The following is a 12486-nucleotide window of genomic DNA, read 5'->3' as shown; positions in this document are numbered from 1 at the left end:
TATTCTTTAATTGAAAATTTTTACAATACTCTCTTCAAAATTCTTTAATCTTAACAATTTTTAATAAAAAATGCTTCAATTTTAATTATTTTCAATTTAAAATTTTTTAATTTGAACTATTTTCAATTAAAAATTTGTCAATTCTCTAATTCGTCAATTTTAAATTTTAACAATTTTCACTCCCACATTCTTCAATTTGAATTATTTTCAATTTTTAAATGTTCAATCTTAACTATATTCAATTGAAAATTCTTCAATTTTAATCATTTTCAGTTTTAAAGTTGTAATTATTTTCATTTTTTCAATTTTAACTATTTTCAATTGAAAATTCTTTATTTTTCAAAATCTTTAATTGAAAATTGTTACAATGTTCTCTTCAAAATTCTTTTATTTTAACAATTTTCAATTAAAAAATCTTCAATTTTAATTATTTTCAATTCAAAATTCATTAATTTTAACAACTTTCAATTGAAAATTTTTTTTTTTAATAATTCTCAAATTCTTCAATTTAAAATTTTAAGAACTTTTACTCCAAAATCATTTAATTTTAACAATTTTCAATAAAAAAATTATTCAATTTTAATTAGTTTCAATTTCGAATTTTTCAATTTCAAATTTTTTAATTTTAACTATTTTCAATTGAAAATTGTTCAATTTTCAAATTCTTCAATTTTCAATTGAAAATTTTAACAATGTTCTCTTCCAAATTCTTTAATTTGAACAATTTTCAATTAAAAATTCTTCAATTTTAACAATTTTCAATTGAAAATTATTCAATTTTAAATAAAAATGTTACAAATTGTCAATTCAAAATTCTTTAATTTTACCATTTTTCAATTTCAACAATTTAAATTTAAAAGTTCTTCAGTTTCTCCATTTTCAGTTTCAAAGTTTTACATTTTTACAATTTTCAATAAAAATTTTCACAATTTTAAATTCTTCAATTTTAATAATATTCAATTTCAAATGATTCAATGTTAAAGATGTATAAACAAAAATGACTAAAATTGGAAGATTTTATTAAAAAATGTAATAATGTTCATGAAAACTTAAAAACTTAAACTTGTAAAACTTAGAAAACTTGCATAATTTTTAATGGTAGATTTTCCAAATTAAAATATTAAAAAACCGTCCATTGCAAATCTTTAGAATCGAAGGCATATTAAATTTGAAAATTTAGGATTAAAAATTATGCAAGTTTAAGTTTTACAATTAAAAATTCTTTAATGTTCATTATTTATATTATAAATTTCTATAAATTCATTCAATTTTGAGCATTTTTATTAATACATTTTAAAAATTTAAGAATTATCAATAATAAATCTTCAAAATTGAACTATTAAAAAAAACCAGCTCAAAGTTATATCATTTTTAAATATAAACATTCGAAATTATTGAATCCTCAATCGTAAAGCTTAAAGACTAAACTGGTCGAAAAAATTGTTCAAAATTACATAACTTTTAAATCTAAATTTTGAAAATTAAGTTCTTCTCAATGTAATATTTAAAGCATTTTATTACGTAGAATTGTAAATGTTATACATTTTTTAAATTAAAGAATATAAAACTGCAAATTTAAAATTGAAGAATTTTGAATTGGTAATCTGCAAAATTGAACTTTTCAAACAAAAAAACTCTTCAAAATCACATCGTTTTTAATTGTAAACATTCTAAATTAATAAATCTTCAATTTTACATATTCAAAACTCAAGAATTTGTACTTCTAATTCTTCAAAATTAAACTGTTAAAAAAAAGTCCAAAATTTCATAAGATTTAAATATAAATCTTAATTATTGAATACTTTTAAGTATTTTTAAAATTTTCTTACTATTGTAAACCTTATACATCTTTAAAATTAAAGATATTTCTATTATGTATCTGGAAAATTGAAGAAAAATTTAATTTACCGATGTGTAAATTAAAGAATTTCCAATTGTGAAACTCCAAAATTGGAATTATTTTTTTTTAAATGTTCAAAATTGCATACTTTTAAATATAAATCTTGAATACTGAATGCTTTTTAATTCAGTATTTTTTTTTTAAATTCTAATTTAAACTCTAAATTTTACATTTTTTAAACTAAAGAATTTTTAATTGTAATTCCTAAGAATTCAAGAGTATAAAATTGCTAATCGTTAGAATTTTGAATTATAAAGCTTAAAATTGTAGAATTTTATATTGCAAATCTTTTAAATTCACTAGTTTTTAATTTAAAAAATTTACAAATAAAATTTAAGATTAAAATTAAAATTTAAGCAAAATTTAAGAATCGCATGTTACCAATTGAAATTTTGTGATTTTACAATTAAAAATTATGCAAATATTAAGTTTTTTTAATTTTTAAAAATTGTAATCTTAAAATGACATTTAAGAATTTTTAATTTATACTTCTTTAAAATTAAAGAGTTTTCTTTAAATTTAAAATATTTAAAATTAAACAGTTTTCAATTTTTATAATTCACAATTTAAAATTTCTGTAATTTTGATGACTAACTTGCGAAATTTTTTAAATTTGGAAGATTTAAAATTAAAAAGATGAATTTTCAAATCTTCGAAATTGGGAAATTTTAATTTTAGAATTTTAAAATTGGAATAAACATTCCAAATAAATAATTCTTTGATTTTAATACTTAAAAATTGAACTATCGAATTATTACTTTTAATTGTATATTTTCAAAATTAAGAAATTCTGAATTTTTTTAAAATTTAGAAATAAAATGTATGCTAATTTTGAGATTAAAAATGACAAAATCTGTAATTTTTGTTATTTGTATTCGAATATTTTTCAATTTTGCAGAATTATAATTGAAAAATTGATTTTTTAACTATAAAACCATCAAAAATACTTGTTATTTTTAATTTGTTTAAATAAAATAGTTGTCAATTGTAACTCTTAAAAATTATAGAACATATCAAGTTTTTGCATATTATAAATTCGACAAAAATAGCCTATAATTCTAATTTTGATTTAATATTTATCATTAACTGCTTTGGAATGAATGTTTTTAGTTCTGAAATTTTACAATTTTAAATCGAAAATTCTTAAATTTTCACCATTTTAAAATGAAAATTCTTTAATTTTTACAATTTTAAATCCTTAAATTTTAACCATTTTAAATTGAAAATTCTTCAAATTAAAAAATAATTCATAAAAATGCTCGAAATTGGATGATTTAATAAAAATTTTTAAAATAAATCATGAAAATTGCAGAACTTTTAATTGTAAAACTTTAAACATGCATTATTTATATTAGTAAATTTTCAAAATTAAAATGCTTTCAATTCTAAACATTTACGATGGAACTTTTTTTTCTTAATAATTTAATTTTTAACATTTAACATTGGAAATTATGCAAATTTCAAGTTTTACAATTAAAAAAGATGTAATTTTAATGATTTAAAAATAAAATTTCTATAAAATCATCCCATTTTTAGCCTTTTTATTCAAACATTTTCAAAATTGAAGAATGTCAAATTGTAAATCTTCAAGGTCTAACTATTGTAAAAAAATAACTTTCAAAATTACTTAATTTTAAATTATAAACCTTCCAAATTAATGAATCAACAATTGCACATGTCCAAAACTACAGAATTTTCAATTGTTAATCTTCAAATTTGGACTTATAAAAAAAAAAACGTTCGAAATTGTATAACTTTTAAATATAATTTTTGAAATTTGAATACTTTGTAATTCAATGTTTAAAAAATTCTGTTTGATTTGTAATTCTTATACATTTTTAAAAATAAAGAATTCTCTAAAAATTGAAGAATATAAAATTGCAAGTATTTAAAATTGAAGAATTTTAAATTATAAAGCTTCAAAATTTTAGAATTTCAAAATATAAATATTTTAAATTAAAAATTTTTTAATTAAAAAAATTTACAATTAAAATTTAAGCAAGTTTTAAATTTTGATAGTAAAATTCCTTAATTTTGATTATTTACATTCAAAGATGTATGTTTTTTTTTTAATTTTGAAGATTTATAATTGAACACTTACCTTTTTATCTTTAAAATAATAAAAATTCAAGCATTTTTTATACAGCTTAAAAATTTAAGAATCGCAGGTTACAATTCTTAAAAATTGAACTGTTCCTGCAAAAATGTTTAAAATTTCATAACTTTTAAATATAAATCTTGAAAATTGAATACTTTTAAATTCATTATTTTCAAAATTGTCTTACCTTGAATTGTAAAGCATATTTTTAAAATTAAAGATTTCTCAATTCTAAGCCTAGAAATTGAAAAACTTAAATTTTCTAATTCTGATAATTAAAGAATTTTCCATTGGAAATGTTAAAAATTGAAACTATAAAAAAACATTCAAAATTTCATACTTTTATATATAATTCTTGAAAATTGAATACTTTTTAATTCAATATTTAAACAATTCGGTTTTTAATTTTTAAAATTTAGAATTAATAAAATCTAAGCAAATAAAAAAAAATAAAGTAAAACTTCCGGAATCTTGATGATTTACATTCAAAATTGTTTTTTACTTTCAAAATAATCTAAATTTAAACACTTTTTTTATACATCTTTAAAATTCACGGAAAATTTTGTAATTTTGGTGATTTAAGTTTGAAATTTCTGCAGTTTGGAATATTTAGAATTGAAAAATCTTAAATTTTTATGTTCAAAATTATCCGAATTTAAGCCTTTTTTTATACATTTTTAAAATTGAAGAATATTGAGTTACAAAATCTTAAAAATTGAACAATTTTCCTTTTTAAAATCTTTAAAATTGAACTGCATTTTCCAGAAAAAATCGTTAAAAAATCACATCATTTTGAAATATAATCATTCCAGATTAATGAATCTTTAAAATTATACTATAAAAAAAAATGTTCAAAATTTCATTCCTTTTAAATATTAATCTTGAACATTGAATACCTTTCAATTCAGTATTTTCAAAATTATATTGCTTTAAACTGTACATTAATTAAACAGTAACCAAAATTTTAATTGTAAATAATAAAAATTGAAGAATTTTAAATTGCAAATCGTTTCATTTTTAAAATTTTTAAATTTAAATCTTCAAAATTGAACTATTAAAAAAATCGTTCAATTTTTATTTTAAATCTTAAAAATTGAAGAGATTTTAATTTTGGAAATTAATAATTAAAAATTATGCAAGTATTGCAATTTAAATTGCTGTAATTTTGATGATTTACATTCGAAATTTGTTCATTTTGGAAGATTTCGAATGGAAAAATTTTTTCGTTTGGTCTTCAAAATCGCCAAAAAGAATTTTTATTTGTAAATTTTTTAAATTAAAGAGTTTTCAATTGTAAATTGGTAATTTTTATTATTAATTTTTTTGAATGATCATTTTATTAACATTCATTATGTTTTTACATACTTTAATTATAAAATTTCGAGAATTTCTTAATGCTAATAACTTTTTTTAAATCAAGATATCATTAAAAATGATTTTAAAAACTTGCTGATTTTTATGTTTTTCAATCTGGAATCAAATTCTTTCAATTTTTTTTTAACTTGGAAATTTAATTTCTTAAATATTTGAATTTAAATGGAAATAATTGATTTTCACTTATTTCGAATTTTCTATTTTTCCTTTCTCTTTAGATAAAGATTGTAAATTTCATTTAATATTTATCACCAACACCTCTAAAATTGATGTTTGTAATTTTGAAATTTTACAATTAAAATTGATACCAGTTTTAAGTTTTAAAATAAAAAAGTTTTCAATTTTGACGATTTAAATTTGAAATTTAAGCATTTTTATTTCTACATCTTTAAAATTGAAGAATCTTAAATTACAATTCTTCCAAATTGAAGAATTTTCCATTGTAAATTTTCAAAATTTTCCACACAAGAAGAGGTTAAAATTACCTCATTTTGAATTATAAACATTAAAAATTAATTAATCTTCCAGTATAACTATAAAAAAAGTTCAAAATTAAATGATTAAAATTTTTAATCTTCAAAATTGAACTATTCTACAAAATAATTTGAAAAATTTATCATTTCCAGCTATAAACATTCGAAAATAATCTTCAGAATTGAACACTTTTAAATGTAAAATCTTCAAAATTAAACTATTTCATAAAAATTGCATTTAAAGTTAGATTTTTTTAAATTCAATATTACATTGATTTTTTGATCTATAAAAATTCGAAATATTTAATCTTGAATTATAATTTTTAAAATTGAAAAGTTTTATATTTTAAATCTTTAAAAATGAAGTTCAATTTTAAAATTTTTAAATCAAAATATTTCAAAGAAACGTTCAAAGTTTCATAATTTTAAACTATAAACATTCCGATTCAACGAATTTTGAACTGTAAATCTTTGAAATTGAAGAATTTTAAATTTCAAATCGTTTTAAATTGAAAAAATTTCAGTTGTAAATTTAAAAAATTGAATTTCCAAAAAACCAGCGCAAAATTACATTATTTTCAATTATAAACATTCCAAATTAATGAATCTTCATTTATAAATGTTTAAAACTAAAGAATTTCCAATGGTAAATCTTTAAAATTGAGCTGATAAAAAAAAAACGTTCAAAATTTACATATTTCCATGCCTTTTAAATATAAATCTTGAAAATTGGATAATTATAAATGCAGTATTTGAAAAATTGTATTTTTATCAATTGAAAAGCATACTTTAAGTTTAAAATAAAAAATTGTGTGATTTCGATCATTTGGATGATTTACATTTGGCAAACAAAACCTCAAAATTTAATAATCTTTAGAATTGGTTATAAAATCGACAAAAATAACTAAATTACTGAATATAAAAAAAAAATTCGAAGGTGAATCTAGGTTTGTCACAAAAAAAATTTGAATATGCGTTTGTTTATTTAAAATAAAACATTTTGGTAATTTTATGTTTCTTTAGTTTTAGTAATCTTTCGTTTTAGATAACAATTTTTATTCTTATTTAATATTTATCAATAACGACTTCAAGATTGAAGGTTTCAATTGTAAAAATTTACAAACAAAAAATGTGCAATTTTCAGGATTTGTATTTGAAATTTCTGCAAAATCATTTAAATTTGATCATCTTTATGTATATATCTTTAAAATTTTAAATTTTAAATTGTAAATCTTAGAAATTCTAGAATTTTTAATTTCAAGATGTTAAAGTAGAAGAATTTTTCATTTTTAAATATATATATATTTCATTTTTAAATATTTTATTACAAACCCTAAAAATTAAGGATTTTTCAATTTTAAATCTTCAAAATTTAACTATTAAAGAAAAATGATTTAAAATCACATTTTAAATTATAAGCATTCGAAATAAATGAATCTTCAATTGTAAATCCAAAACATTCAAGAATTCTAAATCTCGAATCGTTACAATTGAATAATTTTCAATCTTCAAAATTAAACTATGCCAAAAAATACGTCCCAATTTGCATCAATTTCTTTAATGAAACATTCAAAGTTACGTCATTACAAACTATAAATATTTCGAATTATTAAATCTTTAATTGTAAATCTTAAACGTTGAAGAATTCAAAACTTCAAAATCGTTAAAATTGAATTATCGTACGTAAATTATCAAAATTAAACTGTTCAAAAAAATTTTGAATTTTTGGAATCATATTTTTGGAGAAAAAGCTTTCAGTATTTTGCGCTCGTCGTTTTAGAGAAAAATGATAAAGAAGTGAATATTTTTCTTCGAATTTGTCGAGCCCTAAAATATACTTTTTTAATGAGAAATACAATATGGAAGGAAACTAAAATAATTAATTCTTGGACAGGTCTTTTATGATCAAGCAGACATTCGTCAGGTCGACGTTCCCTCGTTCTCAGGATCCTTTGGTATTTTGCCAAAACACGTGCCAACACTCGCAGTTTTGAAACCCGGAGTGGTGACTGTTTTCGAACAAGGTGGCAACACGAAAAAAGTGTTTGTCTCTTCCGGAACAGTCACGATCAACGAAGACTCCAGTGTACAGGTATCCTCAAAAATTAACAATGAACGAATTAAATTCAGAATAAATAAAAAATTTTATTTTTTATCAAGTTAAATTAAAAATAAGTTCAAGCCATCTAAAATTTGAGCATAATATTTTAGATTCTGGCAGAGGAAGCACATCCAGTTGAAAATCTCGACAACTCAGCAGCCAAGGACATTCTGAACAAAGCTCAGCAGCAGCTTTCGTCTGCCTCGTCCGAAAAGGACAAAGCAGAAGCAGCGATTGCCGTAGAAGTTGCCGAAGCGCTGGTTGCAGCCTCAGCCTAAATCTACTCCTCCCTTCATCAGAAACTCACCCCACTTTAGTCATCTATATGAAAATGAAGATCCAATCTTGTTATGTAAAGTTCAATTAAAATAAAGATTTAAAGACAAATATTTCGTTTATCAATTTGTGGCTGAAAAGATCCGTTTGGCGGCGTTGAAACCTGCTGATGCAAGTTTGAATCGTACAATTTTTGAACGAGATTTGTTTGAAAATTACCAAATAGATGTATGTCTTTTAAAGCTAAATCCATTTAGTAATTCAAACAAATTTAAGTCAAGATTGTAGAATTCGAAACTTTGGACTCTTGCATCGTTATAGCGTTCAGCGCTGCTGGACGGATCTTTCCGGCTCGAATTTCTGTTTTTTATTCAGAAATAGTGACAGGAGAAGCCAAAGGAAGAAGTGTACCTATACCTTTTTCGGGTTAATCCCACACTATACGCTGTTGAATACCCCTGACCTGGTTTTCCAACTGGGTCAAAAACCTATACTTACTTTGGTACTTACCAAATTGATATATTATAAGCAGCAGATATAAAGCCTGAACCTGTTTGAATTTTAAAAACGAGCTAAAACTAATTGAAGCGTTTGGGCTGAAGGGCAACAATCTGTGGGTCGATTTCTAAAAAAAGTAAAAAAAGAAAATTTGAAATCTATAAATATCTTCTGTTTTTGTTTTTAAATTTACAATTAAAAAATTTCAATAGGTTACAAAAAAATGTCTGGCTCATTTTTCGAAAAAGCAAAATGATAAAATGTTTCTTTGGTTCAACTCAATAAATTTCAGGATCGAAATATTTCACTTTTTTTAAAATGTGTGCATATGGCTCAATTCAAAAGTAGTATATTATGCACCTAGGGGCAGAAGACTCACTTTATCGACGAATTTATGTTTTTAGTGCGAGTTGTAGGCGAGCACATGAATAGTCCAAAATTCAATTTGAAAAAGTCTATAAATTTCAGGAAATTTATGGACATCTTCGGTTATTTATGTAAATTATACAAGTAAATATTGTAATTCACCTTAAACTGCCAATAATTCAATTTTAAACATTTTGATAAATTTTCAAACATTTATGGTAACATTATAGTTAATTTATGGTACTTTATCATAAATTGCCCAAAAAGTCAATTTAAAATTATTAACAATTTATGGACGTTTTACAAGTAAATATGGTAAAGTACCGTAAACTATCCAAAATTCTATTTTTATACATTTTCGGAAGTTTATGAAAATTTTGGTAATATTTCAGGTAATTAACAGTAACTTACCATAAATTGTCCAAAATTCAATTTTAAAATGTCTAAATTAACGAAAATTTATGAAAATATTGCAAGCAAATATGTTAAGTTGACGTGAACTATCCAAAATTCAATGTTAAACATTTTATAGGTAATTTATGGTAACTTTTAAATTGACACAAATTCAATTTAAAGTAGTCCGGCTACTGGGAAAGCTAGTCAAAGCTATGTGCATTATTTTTTCTGAAATTTGGAATTAAATGCATAATTTGGCTAGGATATCAATTACTAAATTAGGTACCAAATTTGTATGCTGATCAATATAAATAAAATATTTTTTAAATAATAATAAAATGTAAATTTAAATATTGATTTGATTCGATTCTAGGCCACATGTTGCTCAAATACACTGGAAGTAAGGATAAATGAGCAATAATTCAAATTTTGCATTATATTTTCTGCCTGAAAAAAAGTTTTCCTTACAATATTCAACGTGTTTTAAAGCCAAAATTAACCATTGTTGGGGCCAGCGAAATGCCTCTCCATAAGATTCCATGTTTTTTGACACGACTTTAAACAGTGATAATTCAAATTTTAACCTGGAAAGGGCCCCTAAAAAAGGAATTACGTGAAAGAGGACACATTTCTCGCAAAAAAAACAACTAATTTGAATGATTTTTCATCTGATCGATCCAATAGCCGGACTACCTTAAAAGCGTATAAATTTATGGAAATTTTACAATTAAATATTATAAATTACCGTAAACTATCCAAAATACTATTTTAAAATATTTTATACACTTCCGGAAATTTATGGAAAATTTGTTAATTTATGGTAATGTTAAAGGAAATTTATAGTAACTTACCACAAATTCAAGTTAAAAATGTCGAATTTACCCGAAATTTATGGAAATTTGACAAGTAAATATGGCAAACTACCGAAAATTCAATTTTAAACTTTTATAAATTTCCGGAAGTTTTTATAAATTTATGATAATATTACAGGGAATTTATGGTATTATGACAGGTAGTTGATGGTAATATTACATGTAATTTATGGTAACTCATCATTAATTGCCCAAACTTCAATTTAAAAATGTCTATAAGTTTCCGGAAACTTTTGGTCATTTATGGTAATTTTACAAGTAAATATGGTCAATTATCATAAACTACACAAAATTCTATTTTAAACATTTTGATACATTTCCGGAAATTTATTAAAATTATGGTAATATTACAGGAAATTTATAGTAATTTTACAGGAAAATTGCCAAAAATTCCATTTTAATTATTTTTATAAATTTCCAGAACTTTATGAAATTTTTGGTAATTTACGGTAACTTGATTAATGATGTATGGTAACTATCCATTAATTACCGAAACATTCAACTATTCACATCTGACGTAATTTTTCACTCCCTAGGGAGTAAAAAATAGAGTGAAGTAAAGCTTTAGCTCCGCTTCATAGGCGTCGAAAAAGGCTGAAATCATGAATGTTCCATAAAAAGTATGTTTTTGTACATTTAAAAAAATTGTTATTGAGTAAAAAATGTATTTTTAAATTTCGTACTTTCTATTATTCTTTCCTAGTAAAACTGTAAACATCACAAATTCATCATGAACTTTGAACCAAAAGGAAATATTTTTTATTTTAAATCATGAAACATTACTGATTTACAGTTTTGTCACCAAATTATAAATTTTAAGCAAAAAGTACATTTAATACGAAATAGTAGAATTTTCAATAAAACAGAAGAATTTTCCACCAAAACTTTTTGACTTTTCAACAAAATTGTTGAATTTTCAACTGAACAGTCGCATTTTTATCCAAGGAAGATGTAATTTCTGCTCAAGCAGGTAAATTTTTAAATCATACTGAAAAAGATGAACTCTTAAATGAAAAAGACACAGTTTCAGAAAAATAGTTTTCATACAAAAAGGACTTCAATTGACTTATCAGCAAGAAAATATTAATTTTAAACAAAAGGTTAATGCTGTAGGAAAAGAGCCGATTTTTTAATCCAAAAAGAAGCATTAAAAAAAACAGTTAAATCTTCAATCAAATAATAAAATTTATAATTAAAGAGATAATCTTCATGAGAAAGTTTTTGAGAATTTTAAAAAATTACGTAAATGAGTGAAGGGCCACCTACCGGAAAGTACTTTACTTATTACGTAGCAATAATTAGATTAATATTTATAACAAATTTTTAAGTTCTGATAATAAAAAGTAAAAATGTTAACAAAGAAATATTAATAAAATAAATGTATGTAGATACTTACGGTAATTAAAAATACATGTAATCGTAATGCCAGGCCAACCACTAATAACCCATAATTATTTAATTATAAATAATATAAATAAACCTTAATCTTGTCAAGCGTATTTATTGGTCACTGGTTAAAAGGCGAAAATTTTAAAAACATTCTACCTATTGTTAGGTACATATATATTATCCAATTATTTAACAAATAAGCGCAAAAGGCAAAAATAACTGCCGAAAAATTCACACTGATTAATAATCTAACACTTGAATTCTTAAAAAAAATTTAACAATACAAGTTTTCATAACAGCATTAAACATTGTGTATAACGATTTCATGACTGACGAAATTTCTACAATATAGATTTAAAACTTGCCTAATTTTACCTTTTATCGACGCCTGCAACTTTGAACGATTAACCTTTGGCTATTTATCACGGGAAGGGATTCGAGGATTCAGTGCTTTCATCGTAAACATAGAAATGTAAGAAAAACGGTAAATAAATAAATGGTATCTCGACAAATTCTACTTTGACGTGAGGTGACTCTAAATTAAGATCACTGTCGTGACTTTTTTTTTGTACATTGTAGATTCGTTTAGGAAAAACCTTCTCAAAAGTCAACTGCCAGTTCAATTTTTAAATTTAAATTTAAATGAGCAAATAACCAAGATCTTTTTTTTTCTCGAAAATATAACAGTTTTTTAAATTGTTCTACCCTACATCTAAGAACAGGTACAGTACATATCGTGTACC

At 22.2% G+C, this 12486-nt stretch overlaps 1 protein-coding gene across 1 annotated transcript in view; it reads left to right on the top strand.

The window, feature by feature from the left end:
• LOC117177682 (ATP synthase subunit delta, mitochondrial) overlaps positions 1-8335 on the top strand; it is a 9136-nt gene extending 801 nt beyond the window's left edge. Inside the window, exons 2-3 of the mRNA XM_033368522.1 lie at positions 7740-7937; positions 8057-8335. Coding sequence (XP_033224413.1) covers positions 7740-7937; positions 8057-8224 — 366 coding nt within the window. The 3' untranslated portion in view covers positions 8225-8335. The remainder of the gene's footprint in view (positions 1-7739; positions 7938-8056) is intronic.
• The last annotated feature ends 4151 nt before the right edge of the window (positions 8336-12486 follow it).

The sequence above is a fragment of the Belonocnema kinseyi genome, chromosome 1, assembly GCF_010883055.1.
Source record: "Belonocnema kinseyi isolate 2016_QV_RU_SX_M_011 chromosome 1, B_treatae_v1, whole genome shotgun sequence".
Classification (NCBI taxonomy): Eukaryota; Metazoa; Arthropoda; class Insecta; order Hymenoptera; family Cynipidae; genus Belonocnema; species Belonocnema kinseyi.
Note: the sequence above shows the minus strand (reverse complement) of the source record. Positions and strands in the feature narration are given on the sequence as shown.